General features: G+C 33.5%; 1 protein-coding gene across 1 annotated transcript in view; it reads right to left on the reverse strand.

The window, feature by feature from the left end:
• Positions 1–6390: 6390 nt before the first annotated feature.
• The window catches only part of LOC128552764 (uncharacterized), a gene marked incomplete at its 3' end in the record, with an annotated part of 70243 nt that continues 64001 nt past the window's right edge, over positions 6391–12632 (reverse strand). Inside the window, exons 9-10 of the mRNA XM_053533826.1 lie at positions 8512–8600; positions 6391–6558 (exon numbers count right to left, since the gene is read on the reverse strand). Coding sequence (XP_053389801.1) covers positions 6391–6558; positions 8512–8600 — 257 coding nt within the window. The remainder of the gene's footprint in view (positions 6559–8511; positions 8601–12632) is intronic.

A 12632-nucleotide genomic window follows, 5' to 3' on the forward strand; every position in this document is an offset into this window, starting at 1 on the left:
AATACATATTATATAAGACCTAAGAAGGATATCAAGCCACGCCTACACAATGGCAGTGTCTAGAAACAACAAGATTGATAAATTTTCTGATTGCATTAAATTGCGATTTTGTAAACATAGATGATTTAAGCCGGTAGAAGGAATATACATTGTAATACAATAGGGACATGTTGGCCTTACATCGCTCACCTGAGCTACAACGTTTGCTTTTACAGTTTAGGTAAATGGCTATGTAAGGCAAATATCTCTACAATTATGGTAATTAGTCATAATATTAAAAAGTGTCTATTGAATAAATACAAGCAGGTAATGTGTGTGTTTTGCGTGAGTGATAGGGAGCGGAGTAAAAGGTTGAGGGAATGATTACATAGAATACCAAACAAAAGCAATTTCAGGCCGGAATGTTTGTAGATTTCCCACTACTTTTAAACAGGGAAAAGTAACCAAAACATCTGGCAGACAATGTTTTGCCGAAGTAGAATATTATGCAACATCTTCGTTCAGGTCTCGAAGAGAAACTATTTTAAAATTGTGCAAGCAGTTTCTGAAAGGGATATTTGTTAAATTGCCTATTATATACATAAAGGGAGAAGAGACCACGTCTCCTGGCGGCCATGTATTTTGGTGAATCGGTATAATTTGAAAAATATTTAAAGACGTTCACACATTGACCATAATTGTTCTCTTTTTTCAAGATTTTGCTAGAGGTTTCATACAAAAAGCTTTCTAAATTTATTATAAACATATAGGAAAAAATGATCACGCCCCATTCCCCTTGCGGCCATGATTTTTGACGAAACGGAAGAATATGAAAACTCTAAGTAGAGAGTCACCAAAATTTGTGAATACCTTTTACAAAATGGACCCTGCTTTTTTTACAAAACGTTTTTTAAGTTCATAAAATGCAAAATGGCCACGCCCCACGACGGCAGTGCTTTTGACGATTCATTTGCGTGAAATTGTTAACAAACTGGGATAGCAGTTTCCTACCAGAAGAATTTCCACATAATACATATACGGTAATGTGATCAAGGCCCCTGTTGACCATGCTTTTCGACATATCAGAATATTAACTTAAACAATCTTAGCAGAGGGTCTTAAAGGAACGTTAAATTATTTCAGCACTTCCGGAAGAGACCTCGATCGGAGACATGCTCTATCTTTAACTCCTCAGCCCCTTGTGCAAATAAACGGAACAATTTGAATAATTTTGGAAGATGACCGACCCCGTGTTGAGTTGTTTGAAACTTTAACCTGCTGTTAGTTTAATCGCATGTTTATTTTTTATTCAAAATTTTTGTCTTGCTTGGAACGACTAGTGTGAACTTTTGATTTTACTGTAAAGATTTTTTATTGTTCATAGTCCTTAACTTATACATTTGTTTTTCTATATCTTCTGAAATGTTGACACATAGCCTTAAAAGTTAACCGGTCGTTAGCTTAACCGTTAGCTTAAGACAAGATTGCTGAAGTTGAGGAAAACAGAATATGTTTCATGAATAATTAAAACAGAAAAAAAAAATAAACTGATAAAAAAGTAAGATTTGTTAAACACAATTTGAAGAAAAACTGCAGAAGATCAATTTGATCTTGAAATGGCAGCTTCACACAGAGGTGATGGCCATGGCACATTATTTAATAACCTTCTTAGAAATGAATGATAAATTTAAAACTTATGGGAAACAGCTTCAATATTGTCAACACACTCCACAGTAAAAGCTAAAATCAGGATAGAAACTAAGCTGGAATTCGTTGTTGCAAAGACAGTAAAGAAAAGTGTTGCAATAACCAATAATGGTAAAGCAATCACCAAGCATGGTAATAAAAATACCTGTCATAACATTTTAAATTGGGGAAAATAACAGGAATTTTGTTTGATAGTCTGTAATTAATATTAAAATTTGAGTGAGCACTAGATTTTAATTCCCTGCTATTTGATAATGATCTCTGACCTTTTTTCACCAAAAATATAACAGGAAGTCTGTTTTTAGATAAAGCCTCATCTTTCATAGGCATTTTTATATCTTTGTTAAATTGTTTTTTGATTATTTTCTTACAATGTGTTTCTTCTTCGTGTACTGCTTTGATAAATTGATAAACTGCAGAAGGCTTGCGTTGGATTAGTATATTTATCATCATAACAACAAACTAATTAGCAGACGTAACCACAATATGTTTGTTTTGATATGGTAGAGAGAAAAGTTACGAAGACTTTGTCTCAGTAAATGAAGTTTTAAAAGATGGTATAAATTACAACAAGAGGGTAATAATGACCCTGAATCGCTCACCTGAGTAATATGAGCCACATGTTTCAAATGACAAACTGATGCTAAAATATTAGAAGGTAGGTAAGTAGGTCGGTCACATTCATGGTCACTGAAATACAGTTTTAAAATCGGTGTGCAAAACTGTACATGTCATCCAAATTTCCAGGCTTAATCTTAAAAAACAAGAAAGTAGGTCAGTAGGTCAAGGTCACAGTCAAGTGATCCCTAATCGCTTGAGTCATCAGGTAATTATAATTAAACAGTCCAGGAAATATGATCTGATAATTTTTGAAGTATTTTTTCTTATATAACTCATAATTATAACAAGTAACCCCCGGGGCGGGGGATCTTTTCATCCCAGGGGCATAATTTGAAAACAAAACTTGTTAGAGATCCACTAGGCACACACCTTTTATCAAATGCCTAGGCCTTGAACTTTCAGATAAGAAGATCTTTAATTTTTTTTCCTATATAAGTCTATGTTAAACTTGGTACCCCCAGGGAAAGGCCTCTTTTCAACCAAGGGAAATAGTTTGAACAATTCTGGTAGAGGACCACAAGGCAATGCTACATACAAAATAACAAAGGCCTAGGTGATGTGGTTTTAGACAAAAAGATTTTTAAAGTTTTTTACTATATAAGTCTATGTAAAATTTGTGACCCCCGGGGTGGGGCCTCTTTTCACCCCAGTGGCACAATTTGGACAATCTTGGTAGAGAACCATCAGATGATGTCACATGCTAAATATCTACGCCTTGCGGTTTTGGACAAATAGATTTTCAAAGTTTTTCCTTTCGGTTGCCATGGCAACCGGAGTTCTGCATGGAATTAAATTCTTTGAACAATTTTGAAAGGGGACCACCCAAGGATCAATCCTGTGAAGGTTGGTGTAATTCTGCCCAGTGGTTTTCAAGAAGAAGATTTTTTTAAGAAAATGTTGACGGACGCACGACTGACGACGGACGACGGACATTGAGCGGTCACAAAAGCTCACTATGAGCCTTTGGCTCGGGTGAGCTAAAAAGGTGCCATTAATTGTTTATGATAACTTTTAAAATATACCTTACCTATCTCTTGTGGCATTCGGTATATGCTGATTTAATACTCTTTCTGAGAAAAAAAACAACATTGTAAGCATGGTTTGCAGAAATGCTGTTTATGTTTGTCGCCTGTTTTATTAAATATTAAAGTCTCAATCCAGACATAGTGAATCAGAACCTGTGGTCCTTTGAGAAAACTTTGTTTTTGAGTCGAATTACTTTATCGTCATATTCTTTGATTAATTACATATCACAATGGTCTTTATACTGAAAGTTTAAAATCTACAATTGGACAGTGTTGTAACTTTTGTAAACAAACTTTAAATGAGTTCCATTTAAGGTACATGTATTTAAGTTAATGTTACAGGAAATTTGATTTCAGTGTAGGCAAGTCTTTCAAATAAATATATTTACTTATATTTTGAAACTGACCGTTCCAGGGCCGTGCCTAACTGTGTTCCTTTATTTGTTCGTTTTGTCTTTGTATGCGAATGTGTGTGTGCGCGCGTGCGTGCGTGCGTGTGTGTGTGTGTGTGTGTGGCGTGCACGTCTGTGTGTTGTGGGTTTCGTTTTGGGGAAGATGGCATTCCCAATTTGATATGTGTTCTTGTTTGTTTTCATTAACAGGAAGTTCGTAAGCTAAATGGCACCACCTATACCATTCATTATCATCGTTCTTTATATTTAGTAATTCGTTTTCTTTGATGTTGTAATTACCTTAGTAAATATAATAGATAACTTGAAGAAACTAAGGGACTATATTTATATCTATCATATAATGAGCATCTACTGACTCTATCTCCATCTACTAACTTCTGAAATCTAGATACTAATTTTGTTTATCATTTCATCAAAGCTTGAAACGAAGTGTTTCTTATTTTATTTACATTGAAAATATTTAAAGCCTTTGATTAAACATATCTTGATTTATATGTAGTTCTTTACTGGCTAGTGTGTAAATGTTACTTTTGCAACAAAATTTATTTTTAATATCTTTTCAAGAAGAATCAAGAATATTAAAAACAAGACTAACAAGAGCTCCAAAAGGGGTCCAAATTTGAAGCCTGTACCTTCAAAAATGTGAAAATAGGTCACTAGGTCAATAACAAGGTCGAAGTTTTTTCGGTACACAAGCCTATGCATGTGGTCAAAATTTGAAGGCTGTAGCTACAGAAATGTGAAAGTAGGTCACTAGGTCAAGATCAAGGTCAACTCATGTCAAGGTTCATCTTGCCACTCAAAACTATACATGTGGTCCAAATTGAAATGATGTAAGTTATGGACATGAAGATTCTAAGTTTTTCCCTATATAAGTCTATATGAACCATGTGACCCCTGGGGTGGGGCCATATTTGACCCTAGGGAGATAATTAGAACAAATTTTGGTAGGGAACCACTAGATGATGCTACATTACAAAATATCAAAGCCAAGAAGATTTTCAAAGTTTTTCCTAATAAGTCTATGAAAACCCAGTGACCCCAGTGCGACCCATTGACCTAGGGAAATTTGAAAAATTTTGTAGGACCACAGATGTTTCATTACAAAAATATCAAAGCCCTAGGCCCTGGGTTTTGGACAAAAGGTTTTTTTTTATAATTTTTATATAACCCTTTTCCCCCCTGGTGGGACCATATTTACCCCAGGGAAAAATTTTGAACATTTTGGTAGAGGACCACTGATTGTGCTACATACCAAAAATCAAAGCCCTAGGCCCAAGGTTTTTGGCATGAAGATCAGAAACCATTTAACGTTTCCTGGCCAATGTGCCTTGACCCTTTGACCTAATGACCTCAAATCAATAGAGGTCCTTTTTTGGGCATGGCCATAACTATCTTTTTCCGGGGCACGACCCAAGCGTTCTTGAGTTATTTGGGCCGGGGGAAAATATTTTTTTGTTCCCGGTCATGTGCCCCGTTTGCATACACTCAAAAACAATAGGGGATTGTGGTCATGACCCCCTCTTTTTATCTTTTTGTCCCGCCCAAGATTTTGGTTTCACCGGAAACCCTTTTAAAGTTAGGGGACTGTGACCTGGGCTTTTAAAAGACCTCAAAAACAAAGGGTTAGGCGGTATGACCAACCTCCCTATCAACTTATGATCCTGGCCCCAAGGGTTCTTGAGTTTTCATCCCGGAAACCGTTTTCTATTTGGGGCACGTGATTGCCTTGACATACAGACCTCAAAATCAAAAGGGGTCATCGTGGGGCTGATAACCCATATCAATGTTAGTCCTAGGCCCAAAAAGTTTTTTGAGTTTCATCGGAAACGGATTGGGTTACATTCCGACCGACTACGAGACGCCGAGACCCAATTGCAAAACAATATACCCCTCCTTCTTTTAAGGGGGGCATAATAAGGTTTCATTTACTTGACGTATCGTCTTTGAAGATTCCTCAATTTATCTCAGTCTGATTCAAGATATTTAAATTTTTCCGTCAACATTTTGTATTCCACATTTTACTCGATTTGCACGTTCAGAGCACATTTTTATCAATTGAACTTTTCCAGCTAAAGTACACGCCAATTTTATCTTAATTATAGAATCAAAACAGCTGCTTACGATCTCTTTATATTATACATAAAGAAAACTATTTAAGAAAAAAACGCACATTAGGCATATTTTAAGTGTAATTTACTCTCAGGATTTCCTATCCTTATCGCTATCTCTGTATCCGTTCAACTTAAATTCCCTGATATGCATTTCAAGAAGCATTGAATAATTTATTTTTCTTTCAGCAATTTTTAACTCAAAGATGTCATCAATAAGTTTACCAATGACAGCACGTCTTTGAAAATAACTAATTTATGACGTGGGTTTCAGACTTGTTAAGTAAATCAACTGTATAGTAAATTGCTGACTTAAAGGTATCAAATATACTTTTCTCTCGTATTTGCGAGAGAAATGGGTACACTTTAAAGTCTTAAAAAGAGATGACTTTATAAAAATATATGTGTTCAATACTGAAAAGTGTTTTGCCGAGTGTACACAAGATGCAATATTTTCACAAATACATGTATGATAATAAAACATATTTATCACAAAAGCGTACAGAAAATTCTAAATAAACAGCTTTACTTTACCTTAGATGTAATATCTTTTTCTATTGTTACTTTAAAACCAAGTTGATTGAATAACTCAGAGAGATATGAGCAATCTTTTGAACATCCCGGTAACTCTTTTAGGCTATTGAACGTTGTGTTTCCAATAATGACACACCTCTTTTTTCCACCTTTCTTCATCATGTAAATCTGATAAAGACAAAAACATAAGTTTTGCCAGTTTATTACTTGGAACGAGAGTTCAGATTGACAATATATAGATTACACACATTGGCTCCCGATATCCTTGAAATAAAAGATTGTTGTTTCAAATAGAGTAACCTGTAGATACCTTGGCGACTTCGAACTTTATACATTTTTAGAACTAATTATCTGAGTATTACACATGAATCACACATGCAAACTGTATAACAAAGTGTTATGTACAGACAGAATAAATGCTTAAAATGCAAAATAAAGGAATAACAGAAAATTGAATAAAGCGTTCCAAATTTTATCCAGATGATGAATTACATTTGTTATGGTATTTTTGTAATCGTGTCCATTAAGGTCTTTTCAGGCATGTTGCCGTACTTGACGCCAAAAAACAAGAAAGAATATCCAACAGCAAAAGCAACGTTCTAAAACTGCAGCCTCCCTAAACGCAAACCCAAGCGGACGCGCACAATATCAACACACACACAAACGCACACACGCACGCGCGCACACGCGCACATACAGCAAACACAGAATACACAAAAGGACACAACAAACAAATAAAGGAACACGGGCACGCAAAACCACCACTGAGGAGTTTAAACTAGTTTTTGGTGCACCTAACCTCACTCTTACCCCCACCATGTTTAAAAGTCACAGGACAATGTAAATAAAAGTTCTCCCCGTCAGGTGAAACCCTAACATATGCAAAGGCAACACAAAGCATGTAATGTAAAACACAAAACTGCTCTTGTATATATAAATGTAATCCTTAAGAACCTAAAACGCATGTACGCAATGCCTTTGCAGAAGACAGAGCAACAACGGAAACACCATTAAAGGCCCGACGAAACAGGCAAGAAAACGAAAATCAAATTAGCTCAGTCCTGGTGGGATTTAAGAACTACTTATCATAGATTCCTCCACCTGTTTCGTCAAACACAATCAAAGAAGAAAGCGTAGCGTCCAACTGTAAAAGGGCTGAACACCAAACTTGCGCTGTGTCTTAAATCAGTAGGGTCATAATCTCTATTTATAAAACGTTTAATGACTTTACCACATACAGTTGGAAAATTGCCATGACCCAAAATCTTACGAAGTTTGTAAACCTTATACTAATATAAAACAAAGGGATTTTGATATACCTTATCTCAGAAGTGTCTTTAAATTGCTATTGTATTTTAAAACCAAATCTGAATTAGCAATTTATAAGAAGCTTATTTGAGATATATAACAAGTCGGTAGAACGATCGTTGTTCTTTATATTAATTGTTTTGAATTTATTGAGTGTAACATACCATTGCAAATCAAATGTCGGTGTTCAATGGCCCCCAGTTTTCTTACTAACGTTCTTGGTTATTCCTTTTTGTTCTACATGTATTATGAATCCGGTTTTAAGTGTGGTCAGCCCAGTATGTGGCTTTCAATGTTGAGAGCATTTGTATCTATACTTGTTACATGTTTTTCCTATAATAGCCACCAACGACTGCCGAGCAGAAGGTATTTTACAACATTTTCTACTAATTATTCCTTTAAAGGGAGGTAATATGACTCCAAAATAGAAGGCGGTCGTAACAACACAAATATATTCTAACGGTTGCGGTATTTTTTTTTATAAAAGGTAAAGTGAAATTATAAAACTTCTTACAATTCATTTTGTTATCACACAAGAAACACAGGATTTTATGTAATTGAATTAGTTAAAAGTGCTATATTACATATCTGTAATGCATTCAACAACTTTCTTCAGCAGCAATCAATAGGAAATTAAAAATAAGGCACTTGTCACAAATGCCTTTACAGGTTGAGAGATGGCAATTCTTTTAAATAACACCATAGACTGTGTACAGTATTGTTATATTGTCTGGTCGTTTGGTTGTAAAAACTTTAATTGTAGAATATCATGTAACAGACTAGGATTCGGGAAGGAAGACAACTTAATCTTACTTCATCCTCCTCGAATTTATTTATCCGTTTTTCCATGTCCTCTGTTCGTTCTTTTACCTTAAGACTTCCAGGTGGATCCTTCAGCCAAACTAAATTGAAATAATTTACATATAATTTGTTACATATTTGTTATACCCACACCCATCAATAAAATAACAGAGCCCAGTAACACGTAGTAAAAATGATAAAATAGTCAACCATTTAAAAAACACACATTATGTTACCTAGTTGATTAAGTTACCAGTTAGATTTTTCACTGTCGTAAATCCTTCGGGTATCATTGATTTCAACTCATTTAGATTTGAAGATTGAATACTGCTTAAGCCGGTTCTAGGGGGCGTGGGCAGTGTTGCATTTTCCATTACTGCTCATGAACAGACTCAATCAAACCGAGTCTGCAATTTTCACTGTTTGCCTTGTTTTCGGTGCTTCCGAGGGATCTACTTTTCAGATTTTATTCTGTCAGAATGTTAACTACAGCTGCGTTAACTTACTAATGTACCCCCGTAATATTTCGAAACAAATTGTACCACGACCATTTACTAATAGTGATAGTAGTTAGATGATTAAGGTTATAAGCGCTGTTTTACCTCATTTAACCTTTTGCCACTGGTTTAAACTGACCAATGCCGGCCTTTTTAAAACCCACAGGTTTTAAACCCAGTAAAAAGGTTTAAATACATATGATATAGATGAGTTTACAGAATAAAATATATTGTTTGAAAGAAAGAAGATTTATTGATAATATAAATCCTCATTATGTTACAGCAAAAAAACGGGAGAAAAAAGATAATGGCTACCTGTCATCTTGTTGAAGAATGAAATCAAAGTTTGTTAAAAGTAGGGGTAATTTATATATTCATAAAGCATGTACCTTTTAACGGTTAGCTCAGTGGTTTGCACACTGGCCTTCCCAAACCCGAGGGTCGGGGTTCGATCCCCGGCCCGCTACTCGGGAATTTTCAGAAACGCTTTCAGTGTTTCCACCAACTAGAGGTGGTATGGTCGGAACCCAGGCAATCCTTGCGTGTATCAGTGCTAAACCCTGGGGACGTTAAAGAACCTGGCTGTCTATTCGCAACGAGCTAGGCTAAGTTAACCGGACTAGACTGTATCTGATTTCTGATCTCTCTGTCGTGGGGGCTTTGTCTCGCTCTGTCCCTCTGGTCAGATCGCTCTGTGTCTGTACTAGTAGAGGATGAATTATGCACCCTGTGTGGCTGCATTTGAACTATGTAAAGCGCCTTTGAACGTGAAATTGATCGTGAAAAGGGCGCTATATAAATCTGGTATAATAATAATAATAATTACCTAAGAAAGGTTTAACACTCCCAGGATATAACTATTGTGGGCGAGGAATTCCTTTGGATAACGGACCTCCTGTTAATGAACTAGACGCAGTATGTATGGACCATGACTTTTGCTACGACAGCGGTGTAAAAAAGGTACATGTGACAAGCAAATGCTTTCCGATTTAAAGAACACTAAATCAAAAACATTTGGAGAAAAGATTGCATATTGAGATTGAGTATTTACTTGGACGTAAGTCCTTGGAAGCTAAAAGCTTACTCAAAAAGACCCCCGAAATAACACGGAGTGATGAATTAGCAGAAGAATTACATAAACCAATTAAACGAAAATTTACGAAACGACGGGTGATAGTTAATGATATTGATGATACTTGGTCTGCTGATTTAGTTGATATGCAAGCTTTTTGCAAAATATAATAAAGGTGTAAAGTATTTGTTAACCGTTATTGATATATTTAGCAAATATGCTTGGGTTATTCCATTAAAGAAAAAAAACTTGAGAATCTGTTATGAAGCATTTGAAAAAATAATTTCTGAAGGTAGAACACCAAACAAATTTATGGGTAGATAAAGGGAAAAGAATTTTATAATAAAAAGTTTGAATCATTTTGAATAAAAATAAGATTAACATGTATCATAGATTTAATGAAGGAAAAGCTGTAGTAATTGAAAGATTTAATAGAAGTTTAAAAAAAATAATGTGGAAATATTTTACAGCAAATAATACTTACACTTATTTAAATAATTTACAGGATATGGTTGATAAATATAACAAAAGAAAACATTCTAGTATAAAAATGACACCAACTGAAGCCAGTAAAAACTTAAATAAAGGTACTGTTTACTTTAATTTATATGGTAATTTAAAGATACCAAAGAGTAAACCGAAGTTTAAAATTCGTGATCGAGTTCGCTTAAGCAAACTTAAACGACATTTTGAAAAAGGATATACACCAAACTGGACAGAGGAAATATTTATAATTTATGGAATTAATAATACAAATCCCAGAACATACACTATAAAAGATGTAAATGATGAAATAATTCAGGGTTCATTTTATGAGCAAGAACTTTTACCTACTAAACAAGAGGTTTTCAGAATAGAAAAAGTTATTAGACGATACTATAAGAAAAAACAAGCTTTAGTAAAATGGAAAGGTTATAGTAAAAAAAATAATAGCTGGATCCCGTTTAGTGAATTGGAAGAAATTTAATTTAAAAAATATATTATATAAATGAGTAACAAAAATCTAATTTCTAATGGAATAGAAACAACAGATCAATTAATAGACCACTTAACTAAACTTGCTGCTGCTTATAGAACAAGTTATAAATTTTGTGGAAGAGTAAATACAGGATTACAAATTACAGCAGGTATTTTTGGTTGCTCAACTGCATTAGTACTTGTTCCTGCTATTCCTATATTTGTGGCATTTGCTGGCGCTGTTCCATCAGTAATTACTATATTTATTAATAGACTAAAAGTTGAAGACAAAAAAGCTATTTTAAATTACATCACCACAAAATAAAACAACTAATAACAAAAGCACGAATTGGAATAGTAAATAAAGAAGATTCAAATAAAGTTATTCAGAATATTTTTACAATACTGTTAGAAATGCAGAAAGAAAAAGACTATTCAATGCCTCTTGAAATGCATATGAAGGAATTTAAACTTAACGGATATAAAAATAAAAAAGAAGAATAGTTATATTAAATTTAGATTGCTGAATGTATTTTTACGTGCGTTTTAAAAGATTTTTTTTCTATAAGTATTATAAGTATATTATATAGATGGTTAATAGAAAGGTAGATAGAATGATTATGCCAAAATTATTTAGCACTTTAGGAGAAATAATGAATGAAGATAAAAAATCATATAAAAAAGTACTAAAAAGAAGAAAGGTTATTAAATCAAAACTTAATCAAATAGTTAGCGATGATTATAAAAGACATGTGATTGATAAATTACAAAATGTTATAGATCCTTATCTTTTAAAAAAGAATTTATTTGAATGGGATTGTGGTTGTTTATTACCTGAAAAGTAAAACAATGAAATATTATGTGATTGTCCCAGACCAAATAATCATCGAAACAATCCTAAAACAGTTATTGCAACCGATTATGATACTAATGAAGAAAAAATATATAGAAGCACTTACGCAGCATTTAAAGACCTTGATTTTAATTCTGGATTAAAAAAATGTGCAGTGAAGGGAAAAATAGAGTAAAAAGTGGAATATCAAAAACTAATAGAAAAAGATATAAATTTAAATATTTTATTTCTTCTTAAACTTTATTTATTTATTTTTTAACTTAGAGATTTTTTTTCTAAATATAATATATAGATGGCTGTTAGAGAAATTGAGAAATCTACAAAGCAATATTTTAAGAAATTTGAAATTAAAATTACATATAGAAATGATCCGAAAAATCAATTATATTTAAATATAGAAGACTCATTTAGTATTCTTAAATCTGAACTTAAAACTTTAAAAGGTATAAAAATAAATGTTGTTTTAAAAATAACTTTTGCGAAAATGGATACAATATATAAATCAGCTCATTTTCAATCAAAGGCTTTAGAAATTATTAACACAAACGAAATAGAAAACACTTTACATCAAGCCTTTGGTGAATTAATAAATATAATTGGAAATTGGATTTCAGAAGGAAGTGGCTAGAAAATAGAGTCAGTTGATGCTCATTATATAAATAGATATAAATATAATCCATTAGCTGCTTCTAGTTATTTAGAATTACCAAAACCATTACAACATCATAGAAAAGGATTGATAAATATAAAGAAT

This window comes from Mercenaria mercenaria, unplaced genomic scaffold (assembly GCF_021730395.1).
Source record: "Mercenaria mercenaria strain notata unplaced genomic scaffold, MADL_Memer_1 contig_3133, whole genome shotgun sequence".
In the NCBI taxonomy this organism is placed as follows: domain Eukaryota; kingdom Metazoa; phylum Mollusca; class Bivalvia; order Venerida; family Veneridae; genus Mercenaria; species Mercenaria mercenaria.